Genomic DNA, 21,291 nt, shown 5'->3' with positions numbered 1-21,291 from the left:
TTTCACTCTCAAAAAGAATTTCGTAATCAAAAGTACCGAGTGTTTTTGGGTGTCAACTGTAATAGAGGTTTCATATCCGAGTAACGGGTTGGGGACCTGTCTTCCGGCATAGGGTGGATGTAATTGGATCGAAAACCCAGTGATCAACCAATTTGAATAGCGAAAAGAAAATATCGAGCCCTCCCTTAAATATAACCAATTGTTTGTTAGTGATTAGGAAATCAAACATATATAGATATAATGCTGTATTAAAGCATGGAATCGATGTGATAATTCACCAAATAAAATAATTGATTTTGTCTTTTTGAAACAGCGGTTCTTGACGTCATCACTAGCTTAAAAATATATATATATATATATATATATATATATATGATGGAAATGACAACATAACGTCACATGCATGCATCTTTCTTCATTAGTGAGGAAAGAAACGAACATAAACGGATGGACCGATCTATACATAATTGGGTGCACATATCAAATGGTATCATCATTCTCTTGTTAATGAACAAAACCTAATAATTGGCGCACAAGAGAGACCGGTCTACGGCAATAGACCCAAACCTATACGCAATGATATCGTCATGTGGGCAAGCGGATTCTACGTAACACATGCTTTTTGCAATTGCCTCCAAGATAGATGGGATCGTTGTCAAAGTACGTTGCATATAATCCGTTCGAATCTTGTCGCTGTCCACGACTCGGGAAAAACCCTAATTTCGATATCTTTTCCGATAGATTCGAAAAAGAGTGGTTCTTAGCACTTTCAAGTTGGCTCCCTTTCCTTTAGGCATTCATGGTTGTCCCATATCTATTAGGGTTTGCGTCCATCCCTAGTCTATCTCCTGTAATAAAGACAAAGGCAATATGACATGTGATTATAACGAGGGGAATATGTAGACATGCCAAGGTGTCTAGTAACCAAGTGTGGGCAAGTTTTGTGAAGAATCAATAGAGGTTTCAAGGGAGAAGCAAATGCCAACATATGGAATATGTGAATGCGAGATTTAGGACGCATATAATTGTTGCTCTTTGCCTCTCTCTCTCTCTCTCTCTCTCTCTCTCTCTCTATATATATATATATATATATATATCATTTCCCTTTGTGTGTATGTGTAGGTGAAGAGTGAGCTATTGAAGAAAGCTTTCAAAAATTTTCCATGAACAGCCTGGCAAAAATAATTCCTTTTGGCATTTTGACAAAGAAACGTGGAGAGAGGGGGGGGGGGTTCGTAGGTTTGGCTTTTAATTATTGCAAATATACATGTGTTTCCTATAATAAACATTTTTATTGAAATTTTATGTCTAGTTTTTTCTATATTTATATTCACAACGGTGCCTGCCAGAAATTAAATCAGTATAGACCATTAATTTTGAAATAATCTGTAGGTTAATGTGACAAAAAAAAGGTGTAAAAATGAGTTCATAGTTTAAAAAACATTTCACATTAATTTGTGTGTAATGTCTATCAAAAAATAAAAGCCCAAAATAGAAATTTAATGTGTATGGGCAAAACAAACAAAAAAAACCCACATTTCCTTGTCCACAAACGGACGAATTATTTAAATGAGTTCTTAAATAAAAGTTGTAACTTTTAATTATTCAGACAATCTGCCCAACCTTCCAAAAAAAATGTGAACACCCATTGCACTTCCATTATTATATTTTAAACCCAAAGTTTCATGGGCCTTTTTAACTCAGCCTCTCTTCGTCCAATGGGTCACCACAATACATAAATTTTAAATCAAAATACTGGTCCGAAGTGTTGGTAATGTTTTAGCAAATGGACCGTTTCGAAATTTACAGATGTTCGATAAAATCCATCTTCGAATGAGTTTGTATTAAAATGATTTGTGGTAACTTTTAGGTTTTGTATATTTTTTTCTTTTTAATTTCCATTCCTTAGCCCAATATTACATGGGAAAGAGGATTGAGTTAAAACCATATACAAGTCCAACCCATTTGGAACATAATATATAATCAAATGTCCTGCAAAAAAAAAACATTTATAATAACAGTACACATTTTTTTTTATTTTTTGTTTTCTTATGTAATGCATCTTTCAATCAATGAATCAAATATAAGTGATCATGGACAATGGACCGTCATGTCTTGAAATGCAATAAATAAGCCCTTGGAGTGTGCATTAAACGCTATGAACGTTGAAGAACTTTCATTGACGTTAGAGAAACAAACCAATTATGGCAATTTAATCATCGGAGATAATTAGGAATCAAATCAGTTCATCAATCGGATAAAATGATTCGAAATTCCCCTTGTGGTGAATAATTACTTGTTTAAAATATAATGTAGTCCTTTAGAATCTCCCTCTTGATTAGAGATCTTTCTTGGAGGTCCTTGCCTCATCTTAACTTGGTACATTTTTTTATAAATCAATATATATATATATATATATATATATATATATATATATAGTAGGATATCAATTTAGATGCGAGATTGGAAGTGATTCAGTCCAACCCAAAAAAAAGGGGGTTTTATGTTTAAGTTTTTCGACTAAAAAAAATTAGATTTTTGGATCGGATTCAAATCACACTTTGGACTTGATTCGAGTTTCGAACCTGATTCAGGCCATCTCAAAAATCTGATATTTTAAAGAAAATTCTAATAAAAAAACCGGTCAATCCGAACACTAACTCCGAAACCTTCGGAATGAGTGTGGGCTCGAGCCGGACCAACTCCTCTGATCACCCCCAATATATAGTATTAGATCATATATTTTTAGTGTTAGTAAATATATTCCTCTATGCATATATATAGAATTTATATCATACGAAACATATATATATATATAATTATATGAAAACGATACAACTTAATATTGATCATATATATTCACACTATAGATAAAACGAAATTGAATACCTACTATTAAATGTGACGGTAGCCGCGTGTGTGACACGCGCTGAGAAATCTGGTCGGGAGTGACGGCCAGAGATCATGTACTTTGGGGGAGCGGACAGAAATTATGGAAATTTATGACACGGTGGATAAATCTCCGGTCAAAGTCAACTAAGTCGGCTCCAAGATCGACAAGCTTTTCCACGCAAACGACAATGACACTTGTTTTTCTTTTAAAAAAGATGAACACAAATAAATATATTGCATTATATGGCTTCCGAATTAATCTCTACAATATGAAATCACGAATCGCCTATTAATATTATTAAACGGGCCATAACACTTAATCAACCCTAATGTTGGTGGACGACACCCGCCCACTATTTATATAATATAAATATGATACGTGACATGAGTAAATATCAAGCTTGTAATCAATAACTAGAGACTAATATTTTCGTAAATCCATTTTTTTTTTTTATAATTAGTGTTTATTATAGCTTCTAGAAAATAAAAGTGTATATTTCATTGTTAGTATACGAAATCCGAAGGTATCTTTTTTTCAAGAGTTTTTGAAAGCTTCATTTTATTGGTGACATTTGATTTTTCTTTGTACATACATCTCATTCAAATAGATGAGTGGTGACAACTTTTCTTGTTGGTCTGCTAAGTGGTGGCTTTGCTTTGGCTCTGTAGCTTTATACAAAACAATTAAAGTTATTTTACTTATTTTCTAGGTTGTATTTATTTCATCTTTATTTATTTTTGTTCACTTAAAATTATCTATAATTAGTTTATTTTATTAGATTTTTAATGACCATACTCATTAGATTTGTGCAAGTTTTTGGACAAGACATGGTTTTATTTTAGTTAGATTTAGTTTTTTTTTAATGTTCATTTTCTAAAGAAAAATCGTTTTTATTTGATTTTTATTATTATTTTCATATTTATTCTGAATCTAGTTTGAATTACATTAATTTGTTTTAGAAGTGTTATGTCCAATTTATTTTAGATGCTATTTCATGTCATTCAATTCGTTTTTATATATCGGAACCATACTATCAAATTCTACATGCATGCATGGTATCTTTTTATACTTTATATATGTATCACAAAAAAAATAAAAAATAAAGGAGCAAAGTGAAGTGAAGTCCAACTTATACGTAACGATAATAACGCTTTTATTTTATTTGTAAAAAAATTTGGTCATCGTGTGCATGCACTTGCCCTTGCTTTCGCCTCTTATAAAATCGTTTTGTCTTATCTTTGGCTTCAATTATGTCATCTTTTTTCTAATGATTTTTTTTTTTTTTTGTAAAAGCACCTTTATTTCCACGAAACTTCATTACAAAAGTTGAAATTTTATTACAAAGATGTCTTTGTTTGCGTCTTTGGTCTTTGTCTGTCGTTGGAATCCATTCGTTAGTGTTCCCACCTAATCAGCACGTGACAAAATTGCTTTCCATTGAAAATAGAATCGAGAGAGAGCAATGTGTTATTGTTTTATTATATCATATATTTACATCTTTCATATAAATAGAACTCAACAATCCGAACTAAAATAAATCCGAACGTGAAAATCAAATTAATTACCTATGCTTTAGCTATATATGTGTGTATATATATATATGATTAGGATATTAGGAGCATTAAAAAGATCCCGAAAAACGTGTGGCCGAACACAATATGTAATATTGATTGGATATTGAAATATATTTTTAATTATTGAAAGTAATAACGCGTGTATATAAAAAATAAGAAATATTATATATAGATTTGTAAATATATATGATGATGATTTTATCTTAAATTGATGTATATAATGCATTCTAAAAGATATTTCCTTTTTCTTTTTAATAAATTCTAAATAAATCCAATTGCATATACTCGAACTTCTCTGGCCATCGCTGATTGCTTTAAAATTTCAAACGATAATTTCTTTAATAAAGGTACTTTTTTTTATATTATTTTGTGTCCGCAAAAGCTAAGTCCAAAATTTTTAGTGTGAACATTATATTATATATGCATATTAATGTACATGTAATGTGACTTATGCACCTAAAAGGTTGGTTTGATTGTATAATAATAATAATAATAATAATAATAATAATAATAATAATAATAATAATAATAATAAGTCGTTTTTCCCAAGGGTAATTCACACATAATTCTGTGTATCATATAAGAAACGTGACAATACAATATCCATGGTTACCCAAAATGCATGCAAAATCATATCTTATACAGGGAAAAAATGTTGTTACTTATATATAGTATGCATTAAGAGTATTTATTGGTTATATTATTTTGATTGTTACTTTAATAAATGGTTTGTATGTGATGGGTTTAATTTGGTTTGTTTTATCATTGATCCTTTTTTTTTGGGTATGTGTATTTAAGAATAATGTATTTTATTCTCAATACATTAAAAAGTTATTCAATAGCTTGCGGTAGGTTTATATTTGTAATAAAAAAAGTAAACGAGTTTAAATATGTAGAAAAAATAAACTTCACAAATATTAATATAGAAACAAGGAAATATTGCAAAAACTCGTAATATAGCTGTTATATCCCACAGATTATTAATTAAATAAAATTATTTCGCTTTTGTGGGGTCTGTCCAGCAATCACGTTTTTTTGTCATGTAGCAAAAATTGATTCAAACTTTTATAATTATCAAATCGTTATTATGTTAATTTCAATTTAAACAAAATATATTTTACATAATAAACAAAATACATGTCAATCCGTATTTGAATATTTAAAATTGTGTTCCCAACAGATTGAACTTGTAGAACTTCGCTTCAAGCACCAAACTTCCCACCAAACTTCCCTCCCGTCTTCCATCGTTATCGCTTCGCCGGAAAACCGCATTTTCCGATGTAAAAACCGCCACCGGAGAAACCCCCCCCTTCTCCTCCTCCTTCTCCGGTTATGTCTCCGGCGTCGCGAAATCTCATCTCCCACCTCCTCTTTGCTCTGTTCCTCGTCGTTTCATCCGACGACCTCCAAGTCCTCCTCAAGCTCAAATCCTCACTCGGTGCTTCGGATTCCGCCGTCTTCGATTCCTGGAAACCGGATTCCGTCGCCGGAGCTTGTGGCTTCGCCGGAATCACCTGCGATTCTGCAGGCTCCGTCGCCGAGATCGACCTCTCGAACAGGAACCTAACTGGAAATTTCCCGTTCAATTCGGTCTGCGAGCTCCGAAATCTCCAGAAACTGTCTCTCGGATTCAATTTCTTGTCGGGAATCGTCCCCAGGGATTTGGGTAATTGCACGAATTTGCAGTATCTGGATCTTGGCAACAATTTGTTCTCTGGTTCGTTTCCTGAGTTCTCCTCTCTGAGTCAATTACAGTATCTGTATCTGAATTCGAGTGGATTCTCCGGCCTGTTTCCCTGGAAATCGCTACGAAACGCGACGGGTCTCGTCGTTTTGAGCCTCGGAGACAACCCTCTTGATACGACGTCGTTTCCTGAGGAGATTCTATCTCTGAAGAAGCTCTCGTGGTTGTATCTCTCGAACTGCAGCATCGCCGGAAAAATCCCGCCGGATATCGGGAACTTGTCGGAATTGCAGAACGTGGAGATCTCCGACAATAGTCTCACCGGAGAGATTCCACCTGACATCGGGAGACTTACGAAGCTAAGGCAGCTCGAGCTCTACAACAATTCCTTGACGGGGAAGCTTCCTCTAGGATTCAGGAACTTGACAAATCTCAGAAACTTCGATGCTTCGACGAATTTTCTCGAAGGAGACTTGTCGGAATTGAGGTTCCTGATGAACCTTGAATCTCTGCAGCTCTTCGAGAACGAATTCTCTGGTGAGATCCCGACCGAGTTCGGTCAGTTCAAGGAGCTTGTTAACCTTTCTCTGTACACGAACAAGTTGACAGGTCCTCTGCCTCAAGATCTCGGATCCTGGGCTGATTTCGACTTCATAGATGTGTCGGAGAATCTTCTCACCGGACCAATTCCTCCCGACATGTGCAAACGCGGTACCATGAAATCCCTTCTGATTCTGCAGAACAGATTCACAGGCTCGATACCGGAATCTTACGCGAATTGTTCGACTCTGACACGTTTCAGAGTGAGCAACAACTCGCTAACCGGGACAGTCCCTTCCGGTCTCTGGGGCTTACCGAAGCTTGAAATCATCGACATCGCTCAGAATCAGATCGAAGGTCCGATCTCGACAAGCATCAAGAACGCCAAACAGCTCGGGAAACTGTTAGCAGGATACAACAAATTGTCAGATGAGTTGCCCGAGGAGATCAACGGAGCTGAATCTTTGGTCGCCCTCGAGCTTTACAACAATCTTCTTTCGGGCAAAATCCCGAGCTCTGTCGGGAAACTGAAAAGACTTAGCAGTCTGAAGCTGCAGGGCAATGTCTTCTCCGGTCGCATACCGGATTCTTTAGGCTCTTGCGTGGCACTTAGCGAAATAAACATGGCCGGAAACACCCTCTCGGGCGAAATTCCAGTCACTTTGGGATCTCTCCCGACGCTAAACTCGCTGAATTTGTCGGATAACAAGCTCTCGGGCAGGATTCCGTCGAGTTTAGGGTCTCTAAGGCTCAGCCTTCTTGATCTATCTAACAACAGATTGTCTGGTAGCATTCCTCAGTCATTGTCCATCGAGGCGTATAACGGTAGCTTCAATGGAAACCCTAGCCTCTGCAGCATGATTATCAAGTCTTTCACCCGATGTTCGAAACCTTCACGATCTCGCGGCGACACCCATATCTTCGTCTTGTGTCTGGTTTTCGGGTTAATGATCATGATCGCAGCCCTCGGGTTTTTCTTGTACTCGAAGAAACGCGACAAGGATCACGATCTCGGGCTTAGACGCGGATCTTGGAGCCTGAAATCGTTCCGTGTGCTGAGCTTCTCGGAAGATGAGATCCTAAACTCCATCAAAGACGAGAATTTGATCGGTAAAGGCGGGTGTGGAGAGGTGTACAGAGTAGTCCTCAATGACGGTAAAGAACTCGCAGTGAAACACATACGAAATGGAAAAGAACCTTGGGCTGAGGCCAAAACCCGAAGCTCGACACCGATACTCGCAGTGGAACGGGACGGGAAATCGAAGGAATTTGAGAGAGAGGTGCAAACATTGAGCTCGATAAGGCATGTAAACGTTGTGAAGCTATATTGTAGCATCACAAGCGAGGATTCAGATTCGAGCTTGTTGGTTTACGAGTACTTACCCAATGGAAGCCTATGGGATATGCTTCACACGTTCAAGAAATCGGTTCTCGGCTGGGAAACGAGGTACGAGATCGCTTTAGGCGCAGCGAAAGGGCTCGAGTATTTACATCACGGCTACGAGAAACCTGTGATTCACCGAGATGTCAAGTCAAGTAACATTTTGTTAGACGAGAAGTTCAAGCCGAGGATCGCGGATTTCGGGCTTGCAAAGATCCTCCGAGCCGATAATACAGGTCTAGATTCGACCCATATCATCGCTGGAACATACGGATACATAGCTCCAGGTACATCCAACGAGTGAATTCCTGACCTTATTCTTCAAGATTCTGAAAACGTATGAATTTGATGATAAACTAATCGTTCTCTATTTGGTTGCAGAGTACGGATACACGTCGAGGGTGAACGAGAAATGCGATGTGTACAGTTTTGGGGTAGTGTTGATGGAGCTAGTGACGGGAAAAAAGCCGATAGAGGCGGAGTTCGGGGAGAACAAGGACATTGTGAAGTGGGTGAGTGACAATCTGAAGAGCAAAGGCCGGGTAACGGAAATGGTGGATAAAAGGATACCCGAAACCTACCGAGCAGACGCGGTAAAGGTCCTAAGGATCGGGATCCTGTGCACGGGTAAGATCCCGAGCTCGAGGCCGACGATGAGGAGAGTTGTTCAGATGATTGAGGAAGCAGAACCTTGCAAATTGGTGGGCATCGTTGTAAGCAAAGACGATGATCTCAAGATCAAAGAGATGAATTGACGTAGATTTTGTGAAATAGATAGTGTGACCTATAAGAGGGTGTTATTATTATTCACAATGTAATCTCGTGTTTTTCTTTTTTTTTAAAAAAAAAATTCGATCCGAAAAGAATAAAACCTAACGAGGCGACGAATCTTTTTTTGGACCGACCGTACGGAACTCGAGAACTGCGTTGCAGATTCGCTTGTTTGGGCTTAAAGCAGCAAGAATCTTATTTTGGTTAAAGGAAAATATCAAGAATCTTGAAAAGAAACGGTAGAAATTAGAACACAAAACAAAACGAATCTTGAAATCCCAATCTTATAAATTTTTAATAAATATTAGATTTTTGGTTTGAAACAAAAACTTGAACTCGCAGGTATTATATGTACATTTTTACTTATTTTACAGATAATTTTTGGGTCGTACCCAACCCATGCACCCATTTTGTGGATCCGACCCGGACAGAATTGGGCTTTTGGGCCAGGCCCAATGGATAATGAGCTTGTTAGTTGTTAATGTTTATTTTATATATATATATATACAGAAGTGGTTTTTTCACACCGATGTTAAAGGGATCAATATATTGGTTCTGTTGTAATGTCGTAAATTAATGTGATTTTTTTACATGTAAAAAAACATAATATCTATGTTTCGTTTTTTAAATGTGTAAAAATTTGTGTACCCATGAAGTACATGACATGGATATTATGAATTATTCATATAAAAAACTATAATGGGATGAATTACTCGTTAATTAATTTACTATTTACTCACTCTAACTAGAATTACAAATTTCAAGAAAACTTTTAAAAATTCAAGAATAAAGAACTAAATATTCCATCAACAATTTTAGGCAAACATTAAACCTAAACCAAAGTGTTAGAAAAAGACGCAAACTTTTTCCAAAGCTAAGAAAACTCATTGGCATCACGAAGAGCATCTCAATTCAAAGTTGAAAAAGTGAAAAAATTCTTTTCACGTGGAGAGAATATATATACCCATATTCTTTTTTTTTTTGTAATACGAAAATTTATCGGTTTTTTGACCGAACTATATATATCCTATAAAATCGAATAAATTTATGTCATTCTCTTTCCTTAGTGAAAACTCAAACCTATATTAAAAAAGGAGTTTTATAATCTATACCACCTCTTACCAGTTGAATTATTTGTTCTTGGATTATACATTATAAATTTAGGATTACCAGTTGAATTATTTTTTATAATCTATAAAAAATAATTTTTTTAATAAAAATTGAATTTAAAAAGAATATGAATAGAATTCGACCTTTAATTTTCTAAAAATAAAAAACGAATTCATAAATAATTGAATCCAAAATACCTGTCATTTTATGGTCATCAGACTTTTCAAATTAAAAAAAAATAAAAATCGTGGTTCAATTCGATGTTTTCTAAGGGAGAATTAGGATTTTACGGAATAATTTCAATGGGGAATCTAAGAACCCATATGATCACTCACCATACTTAATATTCTCTTTTTTTTTTTTTGTGGATATATGTAATATCATTATTATTATTATTTCATATTTTGCTGTACCTTTTTGACTTTCCATTTGAAATGGCTCCAGGTTCTCTACTGATTTTGACTCCTAACAGAATTTGGTTCCATGGCGATAACTCAGAAGCCATATGGGAAATAAAGTGATGGTCTTCCCTCCAAATCATTGTATGATGATAAATTGGAATTTATTTGCATTTCGTTTTTTCCACGTGTCATTTCTTATCATCGTCCCCCCTCCCTAGTTAGAGTTTTGTATTGACGTCCACTTATTATGCGGAAAACCGACATATCATTAGTCACCATCATTATATATATATATATATATATATATGTATATATCTGGCCATTTGAAGTTCAAGTTTACAAATTAATTAGAAACCAGGGAAACATGTGAAATTTTTTTGACGACTAACCTTATATTATAATTTATACATGATATTTCCCCTTTTAATTATAAAAACTATATATTTCAAAAATATAAAATGAAATCCAAGTATCAAATTCTGATATCTGAAAAAGAGAATAATAAATTAGACAACTTGTGTAAAGGGTCGGAAAATAAAAACTGAAAATTCAATCCACAATCACGCCTACTTAAAGAGATCTATCTTTTTTTATTTTTTTGGATTCAATATCCAGATATATTGGAATTATTTATAAATATAAGATGGTGAATCCAAAACAATTTTTTTTTTATAGTTTCAAACCCTTTCTTAAAAATATTACAAAATATAACAAGTAAATATTATACAAAGTATTAAGAAGTTAGTACGGGAAAAGCGTGGTGGCGGTATAATCACAAGTGTACTAATAATACGCCTTTCCGTCCACATATCTTCAATATCTTCAATTCTAAAATTATTTTAGAATGAGATTTTTTTTTAATAATTCGAAGGTTTACCAAATTTATGTGAATAATTTTCGTAAAAAATATTGTTTATGATTATTTAAAATTTCATATTTAAGGATTAAATCGGTAGAGTAAGATGCCAAGGTAATTAATTTTTGCTCCATCCCATTTTTGTTCTCTTAGAAAAGAGGATCTTCCGCATGAAATTATATTCATCATTCAAAGAGAAACTAATCAAAACCCATTTTAATTACCCGAAATTTATGGATATGACCAATTTCCAAAAGGTTCTAGAAACAATTAGGTAAGAAACAAATGTCGATAACAAATGTACCTATTAAAAAAAATATATTAAAGGGGTTGGATGGAAATCGTTTTTGAGTTTTTAAAATTTAAAAACAAAAAAAATTTAATAATTAATATTTGGTAAATTTAGTTTTTTTTTAAATTTGGAAAATTATTTTAGTAAAATAATTAACCAAAAAGTCTATGTTTTAGATTTATAAATATTACAAATACTCAAAATAAAATCTATCGCCATTCATAACACAATATATTATGATAGCCCTATTTTTATATATGTATATAAGTGGAATTTCATTTAAAAATTAATTGAATATAATATTTTAATTATTTAAAAAGTAATAAATAGAAAATTAATAGATATTATATATAAAAAATCAATATATTTTTCAAATTTTAAAATATTAAAATAAATTTATTGAAATTCAAATTCTAAACGTCTAATATTAATAGATAATAAAAAATCTAGAAACATTTTTTTTTGGGTAGTGAAGGGGTCGGTTGTCTCATGTGCCTTTTTTATTTAAAATATAACACGTAATTGCAGGAATCTTACGACACTTGTTGTGAAACTATGGGTTAAATTCAGATTCACCACCTCAAGTTTGAATTCTTCTGTAAAAGAACCCTCACCTTTTCAGTCGTTACAAAATACAACTTTATCATTCGCGTTGCACCATTTTTTTTTTTGGATTTTGTTTAATAAAATTCCATTTATGTCCTGAATCTGTTAGAAGTTTCAATTACACATTGCATTTTATGGTGTCACATAGTTCACATGTGAACATATAGTTTGCGTTTCATTATTCAAAATTGTTTTCTTTTTTCTCCAATTAGTTTGTTGACAACGATACACACGCACACGCGCACATACGCACATATATATATATATATATATATATATATGTTTTCAGTATTATTCATGACAGATTTTCAATTGTAAGTTTAATAAAAAAAATTGAAATAATTTTCGGGCCTCAAATATAGAAATACCTTGTTAAGTTTTTTTTTTTGGAATTTTGTTGATTTTTGACGTTTATATTTGGTATATCCCCAACCATCATTTGCATATTAGTTTTTTTATTTTTGGTAAAATCGTATTAGATTCTTATGTATACAAATGTATCTATCTAAAATTTAATTGATTTTTCCAAAATATCCTTTTTTGGTGGAATACTAATTCCAAGATACATTTAAAAATATTTTATTTTATACATAATTACCATATATAAAAAGAAATAAATCCGTAAGTAAGTATGTCCATAATTAAAAAAAACTATTTCTATATTTTTAATTAATAAATAGTTGTTTAGCACGAAAATGTTTGGATGCTTATTTAATACATAGGATATAATGTTGATCCTATAAATAATAGTTGTTTTATCAGAAAAATAGGTATCTTTTAAGTAAATTTCGAACAATTCGTAAAGGTATCCACTTTTTTATTCTATATTTTATTTTGTTTTACATTATTTTAAAAAATATTGAATGTATTCTAAAATAAATAAAAAAATTTATCTGTACAGAAATCTCATTTATCAAATATTTAGAAATTAAATCCCATACTATTAAAAGGTGTCTATAAACTTCAAAAAATATATTTAACTGTCAAATGCTGAACATATTAAATATCTATATATGCGTATAAATATTTATATTTTATATTTATTTTATTTTATTGATTTTTTGAAAAGTTTTTAATTATTGAAAAGAAAAATATGATATCTATTTTGATAATAATATTGAACAACGTTTAATCAAAATCAAAATTGATATACCATCATTTGAAATGTCAATTTCAGTATTTAGGGTTAAGTATAACATAATTTTTAAAGTTCGTATATATTCTAAAAAAATTAAAAAAAATATCACGTTGTTGGATGAACACGAACCTCATTTATCGATTTTTTAGAGATTAAATCTCATACTATTAAAAGGTTTCTCCAAACCACATGAATACACATACTTAACCTTTAAAACTAAATTTGTCATATATATATATATATATATATTTATTTTGTTTTCTATTTATTTTTTTAAAAAAAATATTTTTTTTTAAAAAAAAATATGACATGTATTTTGATAAGATGGTAGATGATATGAAAATTTAGTCAAAATTATAATTGACACTTAATCATTTGGAATATCTCCGAGTTTAACAATATCAAAGTTTGAGATTTATTTAATAAAAAGATTAGTTAAAATTTTGTTTTGGCAAATTTGACAAGTTTGGATATAATTTTTCTAATTTTTCTTTTATATTTCATTTTATTTTGCATTATTTTAATAAATATTAAATATATTCTAAAATAAATTTATAAAATCTCATAGGGTAATAACCCCATTTATCGAATATTTAAAGATTAAATCCATACTATCAAAACTCCAAAAATATGAAAATTTAGACTTAATATATATGTATGTGAATATTTATACTTATTTTTATTAAATTTTTTAAAAAAAAAATAGAAGAAAAATATGATATATATTTCGATTATAACATGACAAGTGATGTGGTAACATTTAATTAAAATCATAATTGAAATGAAATATTATGTCAAAATTAAGGGGTAAATGTGACATGATTTTGAAAGTTTAGGTTTATTTATATAATAATATTAAAATTTAGGACTTATTTGACAAAAAATAGTTAAAGTTTTATTTTTTAACAAATTTGAAAAATTCGGATATTATTTGTGTAATTTCTCTTTTATATCTCATTTTGTTTTGCATTATTTTAAGAAAATATTAAATATATTCTAAAACAAATTAAGAAAATCCATGGAAAGGAATCTCATTTGTCGAATCTATAGAGATTAATCTCAGACGTGTTTCCAAACTCCAAGAACATAAACAGTTAACCATAGCTGAATTTATCATATATGCATATATATATAGAATTATTCCAACAAGCTTAAATTTCTTTTTTTAAAATCTACAAAAATGAAATCGTGGTAATTAAAGATTTCCACATTAAGGTTAATGCATAGATCCTAGACACCACCAAAAAAGGACATAATTCGTAGCAATTAGAAATCTGTATATTCAGTTTGCTTACATCCATTAAACCAAATTTATTTAATTCAAATTTAATGTAAAATATTTAAAGAAAAACAAAATTCATCAAAAAACCAAATGATTTTTTTTCGTTTGGCTTCTTCTCCCCACATTCCGTATACGTCTTATATAAGCATATATGCTCACATATCGACACACACACACATATATACATATACGTATATGTATATATATCTACACACAGTGATATTTTTTAGAACCACAAGACAAACCCTTCATTTATTCACTCTCCCCTCTCTCTCTCTCTCTCTCTCTCTCTCCCCCTCCTCACAACCATGAGGTCCCTCAACACAGAGCACCACCACAACCAGAACCCATCAGCGGCAGAATCCGGCGATAAATCCGCCGTATTTTCCGCCGGAAAACTGGTGGACGATGACGGGAGGGAGAAGAGGACGGGGACGTGGTTAACGGCGAGCGCGCACATAATAACGGCGGTGATAGGGTCGGGAGTGTTGTCGTTGGCATGGGCGATTGCGCAGCTGGGATGGGTGGCAGGTCCCGTAATTTTGATGATCTTCAGCGTTATAACTTATTTCACATCCACCATGCTCGCCGACTGTTACCGCTCTCCCGATCCGGTCACCGGTAAACGCAACTACACTTACATGGAAGTTGTCCGGTCTTATCTCGGTACGCTGAAAAAAAATCCCCTCCCTCATTTTTTTTTTCTTCTGATCTTTTTTTTTTTCTGGGGTTTTGTTAGTTAATTGTTTTTTTCCTTTATCTTTTTTCGTGGCATTCTTGTAAATGTTTTTTTTTTTCAAAGTGAAATCCATCGATATGCCCTTTTCTTCTTCTTCGGATTGAGGTTAAATCACTTGGCTCTTGTACGAAATATTATTCGAATTCATGATCTTTTTTGTGTTTTTGGTATGGATCTCTACCAGATTTTATTCGAGTTTTAGCATTTTCGAGGTAGAATTTATAGATTTCATCTGGGTTTTTAGTTTTTTTTTTGTATTTTAAATATGATAAGAAAATGCAATAGGTTTGATTTTTAAAATTTTCAGGATTTATATTCGGAAAATTTCGGGTTTCAAAAATTGGGCTAATTCTAGATTCTAATAAATTTTAGGGTTCTCAGGCAATTTTTTTAGATGTGTTATAAAGAAGTTGTAATTAAATATTAAAGAGATTATGAATTAAATTTGCATTTTGCATTTTTGTGGTTAGGCTAGCTGTGGTTTGGTGAGAGGGAAAAAGTAATGTCGGTTTTCCTTGGGGATATGAAAATTGTTGGTTTCATATAAATTAATAATATTTTTTTCTTTGTTGTTTTCGGGTCCTAATTAATGCTTCATAATTATTTTTGTCAGTCAATTTTCTGGTTTCGTTCAAACTTTTTCTCGTCGCATTGAGTTTGGATGCTTATATCTTTTCATCAAGTTACTTTCTCACATGGATTGATTGATCGAATATATATATATATATATAGGAATTTACACAATCGAATGAATCGATCTTAGGTGTGTAAAATGAACCCTGATCGCGGGTTGGTTTGCGAATCGGACAACAATTTTTTCGAATTGGGTTTAGAATATTTGAGTCCAGAAACAAATGGACTAAACGAGTGAATTCATCACGAATCATATTCGTGGTGAGTCAGTTCAGCGAGTCTATAGACTAGCTCGTAGACCCATTTTTTTAATTTTTAATATTTTTATATAAAAATTATATTTTTATTAGATATTTAGTTTGTTTTGTTTTAAATTTTTATTTTTTTATTATATTTTAAATATTTTAAAAAACTAAATATTTAGTTCGTCTATCGACTCATTTGATTTGCGGGTTAAAATGATTTGAGTTGGTTGGTCTATTTTTGATACGTTAAAAAATGGATTAGAGTGGCGGCCTAACCCGTTTTACGCTCCTAATCGTTGTGGATACTACTATATCCAAATTTAATACATATCCAATATAAAAAATAACTGAAATAAGATAATATTTAAATAGAATTTTAACTAAAACCAGAATATCGACGACTTTATATATATAATTTTTGAATGAATTTTTTGATCATTATCACTCTAACAAATTTCCGAATAACAAACGAAGATGTAAAAAATATATGAAATGAAATACTAACCAATAATATTTTTTTGAAAAAATAAACGACAGGTGGTAGAAAAGTGCAGTTATGTGGGATGGCACAATACGGGAATCTGATAGGCATCACAATTGGTTACACCATCACTGCCTCCATCAGCTTAGTGTAAGTGTATTCAATAATGCGATTTCGTATGGTTATTTATTTAATTAATGTTGTAATGATGGTATGGGACAGGGCGATCCAAAGATCCAACTGTTACCACGACAAGGGACACAAGGCAGATTGTTCCACGTCGCACTATCCGTACATGGCGGTGTTCGGCTGCATTCAGATTCTTCTGAGCCAAATCCCTAATTTCCATAAACTCTCTTTCCTGTCGATCCTCGCCGCTATCATGTCGTTCGCTTACGCATCTATCGGCGTCGGTCTGTCCATCGCTGCCGTCGCAGGTACTCTTCGAGATTCGGTTCGGTTATAGCAAAATGTGAAAAAACCAGTTCTTATATCATGAGTTTGAAAAATGTTTTTTAATTCGATTTTTTCTCTCTAGTTTTTAATACTCGAACCGGTTCTGGTTTAGGGACTATTTTGATTTTTTCGGTTTGATGTGGTTCGGCTTTAATAATATCATTTCTAACATTATATAGATCTATATATATATTATCAAATCTAAATATTTCATAACACTATTGTATTATAATCTTCTTAAATTTTCTCCGCACGCAGGTGGGCAAACCGGGAAGACGAGCTTGACGGGAGTGCAAGTCGGGGAGGGGATAACGGCGTCGGAAAAGGTCTGGAAAACGTTTCAGGCGGTCGGAGATATCGCGTTCGCCTACGCTTTCTCGACCGTTCTCATCGAGATTCAGGCAAGTTTGTTGTCGGAAAATATATGAATTATGGTCACAACACAATACAATGAATGGCAGTTGCGTATAAGATATGATGGAGAGATTATTGACAGTGACAATTAGGTTCTCTATGGACCACATCGTTCTTAGCCTTATCATGCACTCACCCACCACCACACATCCTAAGATTTTGTTGATAAAATCACTCATTTTTCGAAAAAATTTTCGGTTTCTTGATTATTTTTTTCCTCCATCCGGTTTGGTTCGGTTTAGATTCTTTAATTCGGTTTTAAAAAATTCATAACCATTCGATTTTTATATCGGATTCGGTTTGAATATAATTGTACATTCTTCAGTTCAGATCGGTTCTTCTATTTAGTTATTAACCAAATTCGTCACCTCTAATATTGAGGGTTTTATCGACGATTTTAGTCTACGAATCGGGTTTTCGGTGATTTACATAATATTTCTAATGTATCTCGGGTCAAACGAATCGGGGTTTGGGTGATTTACGTTAGAGATATAACGTATTTCGGGTCGAATGAATCAGGTTTTCGGTAACCTTAAGGCAAATCTGAAACGTGTAATTTTGGATGTGAAAAATGTGTTACTTTTCAGGACACACTAAGATCAAGTCCAGCGGAGAACAAGGCAATGAAGAGGGCGAGCCTTGTCGGAGTGTCGACCACGACTCTGTTCTACGTCTTGTGTGGCTGCGTGGGTTATGCCGCTTTCGGAAACGAAGCTCCAGGGGACTTCCTTACCGATTTCGGGTTTTATGAACCGTTTTGGCTCATCGACTTCGCCAACGCCTGCATAGCCTTCCACCTGATCGGGGCTTATCAGGTACTCAAACATCGTTGTTTTCTATAGGAGTTAGCACAGCTTGGATACCCGAGTTTTTTGGCGTACCCGACCTTGGTCTTGCCTTGTCGGGTTTTTTCGGACAGGGCACTCAAAACCCAGAGATCATTGTCATTGTCGATAGGAGTGGCAGTGCCGGGTACCCGAGTTTTCTAGTATACCCAACTTTGGTCTCGCCTCCTTGGGGTTTTTCGGTCAGGATACTTAAAACCCAATAACATAGTTGTTGTCAATAGGAGTGAGTACGGATCGTCTATCCGAATTTCGGATACTTGCTTGACAGATACCCGCTGTCTCGGGTACCCATGCCCAACCCTAGTTGACGGTCAATTCACATCATTTTTAAGTGTCGATAACAAATGTGTGCATTGCTCTCAGGTGTTCTGCCAACCGATTTTCAGCTTCGTGGAGAAAAAATGTGGCAGGAAATGGCCCGAAAGCAAGTTCATCACGGCGGAACACGGGCTAAACGTACCGTTGCTCGGCAAATTCCACATCAACTTCTTTAGACTGGTGTGGAGGACGGCGTACGTGATCGTCACAACGATCTTGGCGATGATATTTCCCTTCTTCAATGCAATCTTGGGTCTGATCGGGGCAGCCTCGTTCTGGCCATTGACGGTTTACTTCCCGATCGAAATGCACATCGCTCAATCGAAGATCAAGAAATTCTCGTTCCGATGGACATGGCTGAAGATCCTCAACTGGCTCTGCTTCGTCGTGTCTATCGTTGCGGCGGTAGGATCTATCCAGGGACTGATACAGAGTGTCCGGACTTACAAGCCTTTCCGACCGATCCATGAATGATTTGTTAAACCTCTATCTCTTCTTCGTGAGAGTTTTAGGAGAAAATCCTCATTCGAGAAAACATATAACAGTTTGTGTTTTTCAAATAAGATACTGTACTCAACATTTTATATGCAGGTTTCTGTTATTCCGATCATGAACAAACCGAACTAAACTGGAACCGAAATCGAAACCAAGATCAAACCGGACAAGAACAACTCCATTGTTACAGTCCTATGGCTCAGAGTTCTGAAGATATGAGGAAAGTTTCATGCCAGAAGAACATCAATGTTGTGAACTGCAATAACCCATAATATTTCATTTGAATAAAAAAAGAAACCTTACATCATAAATCAAAACTACAATGAACAAACCATGATCGCTGAATCAAAGCATCAATGCTCTGTTTCAGTTCCTTCTCGAATGGAATCACAAAAACAGTGGCAGTAACCTAAGCAATAACATAACCAAGCCACGTGACTGTACAGAGAAGATCAAAAGCGATGGCTACAAGCGACAAGGCGACATACGAGAGAGTGCCCACTTCGTATCTGTGTCTGTGGAAGAGACAGAGATAGATCAATCTCAGGACAAGTATCAGTAGAACCATCGTCTCGGAAGAAGAAAATGCAAGAACAGTTGATGAACCGAGGGAGTGAACACGCACGAATCCGCGGCGGAGATTCCAAAGGCTGAGACTTTGGCGGCGGAGAAATCATGGGTTTATCTTCGGTTCCGCCGAAAATATCTACGAGTGATGGAAAATTTAGAGTCAAGCTTTATCTGAAAGAAAGAGAGTTGACGAGGAGATTGACGGCTCCCACTGTGACGTCCTTGCTTAGCTCATCCCACGGCCCACGCTAATAAGTGAAATTAGCGAATGATTCCGACTTGATTCATAATTAAAAAATCAATCTATTATAATTTTTCTAAAATTAAACAAAGAAGAAAAAAACATAAAAAAAATGAAAATTTACTTTTATCAATAATTTCTTGCATTGTCACAGTTCAAATAAAGATCCAAGAACCTGGAGGATGATGCAATATCATTGGTTTAACACTGCAGCAAATCTGTTTTATAATTCACGATGAATATAGTTGAATCGAAGGCCAACTGAACCGATCTTAACAAAAAAAAAATCATTGGCCAAAAGTATGGATGAACATTTTGTATTCGTTTTTAGAAATTAATTGGAGTAAGATTGTTTTTCAATTTAGATAGATATAGTTAGACCAAAGGTTATTGGCAAAAAAATAAGGGTGGACATTTCGTATTTGGTTTTAGAAATTTAATTCTATATCCATTGGGGTTTGATGCTACACCACCAAATTTAAAACAAGTATTAGACCGTCCGTCTATAGAAAACGATCTCAGCCATATATATATATAAATGGTGTTGAAACTTTCTGTAGGCGCTGCCCCAGGTCAGGTAAACGCTGCTGACATTGCTTTGAACCGTAACAGAGGTTGTCTGCTCGGTTTAATCACTCACCTTTTCACGTCTGCAGAAAAAATGAGTATAAAACCTCACACGTAGATATGGTTGCTGTTCCAAGAAAGAAGCAGATGAGTGTTTTTCTTCACCGTTCTCCTTCTGTTGGCCAGAACTATGAAATGTACTTCTTTATCTTAGGAGGACTACACATATTTCTGTGACTTTCCCCCCCTTTTTTTCCTTCACTTCGAACGCCTACATTTCCTAGAGGGTATTTATTATCTACAAAAGGACAGATACTCCAAAGCAACCATATATTCCCCCTCTTCAAAGGCACGGAATCTCGTTACCATATGCTCCCTCCTGATCCCCGTACCACGTTGTCAAGATGGATGGCTGTTCCAAGAAGTTTGTTCTGTCTGAACAACTCATGGAGTGAAGATATATGGAGTGCAACTCCTCCACCTACTTAAACCTGAGCTCTGCGTTCGGTCACGAAAGCTCAATCAGCTTTGGAGAAACACTGGGGCTAGTACAGGGCTTGATCTCAGCACATTCGCCGCTTTCTTCTTTCTCTTCATTGCTCTGGAAAACCTCCCATAATTCTTTACCTTTGCCGTTCTCTCCACCTGAAAAGTAAAGAATATCAGAAAAGAACTTAAGTATGATTTTTATTTTAAAAAACATGTAAAAAACCGACTCCAATAACAGACAACCCCCCCCCCCCCCAAAAAAACAAA

The 21,291-nt window shown here is 34.1% G+C and overlaps 3 protein-coding genes across 6 annotated transcripts in view; 2 read left to right on the top strand and 1 right to left on the bottom strand.

Annotated features, from left to right (window-relative positions):
• Positions 1–5,637: 5,637 nt before the first annotated feature.
• Positions 5,638–8,974, top strand: LOC104823685 (receptor-like protein kinase HAIKU2). Its single transcript, XM_010555367.2, has 2 exons — positions 5,638–8,359; positions 8,454–8,974. Exons 1-2 carry the CDS (start codon positions 5,800–5,802, stop codon positions 8,825–8,827), a joined length of 2,934 nt encoding a protein of 977 aa, XP_010553669.1. The 5' UTR covers positions 5,638–5,799; the 3' UTR covers positions 8,828–8,974.
• Positions 8,975–14,753: 5,779 nt separating this feature from the next.
• LOC104823684 (amino acid permease 1-like) lies at positions 14,754–19,267 on the top strand. Its single transcript, XM_010555366.2, has 6 exons — positions 14,754–15,194; positions 16,683–16,776; positions 16,849–17,063; positions 17,341–17,483; positions 18,084–18,311; positions 18,708–19,267. The coding sequence occupies exons 1-6, from the start codon at positions 14,837–14,839 to the stop codon at positions 19,134–19,136; spliced, it is 1,467 nt and encodes a 488-aa protein (XP_010553668.1). The 5' UTR covers positions 14,754–14,836; the 3' UTR covers positions 19,137–19,267.
• Positions 19,268–19,409: 142 nt separating this feature from the next.
• Positions 19,410–21,291, bottom strand: part of LOC104823683 (CSC1-like protein RXW8) — a 7,862-nt gene continuing 5,980 nt past the window's right edge. For 2 of the 4 annotated variants that reach the window (XM_010555364.1, XM_010555365.2), the window contains one exon: positions 20,542–21,180. In XM_010555364.1, coding sequence (XP_010553666.1) covers positions 21,044–21,180 — 137 coding nt within the window. In that variant the 3' untranslated portion in view covers positions 20,542–21,043. Of the gene's footprint in view, positions 20,006–20,541; positions 21,181–21,291 lie in introns of those variants that run through there. The other 2 variants (XR_773355.1, XR_773356.1) reach the window with 2 other exon arrangements.

This window comes from Tarenaya hassleriana, unplaced genomic scaffold, assembly GCF_000463585.1.
Source record: "Tarenaya hassleriana unplaced genomic scaffold, ASM46358v1 Cleome4, whole genome shotgun sequence".
Lineage (NCBI taxonomy): Eukaryota > Viridiplantae > Streptophyta > Magnoliopsida > Brassicales > Cleomaceae > Tarenaya > Tarenaya hassleriana.
This window is presented reverse-complemented; position numbering and strand designations above follow the sequence as displayed.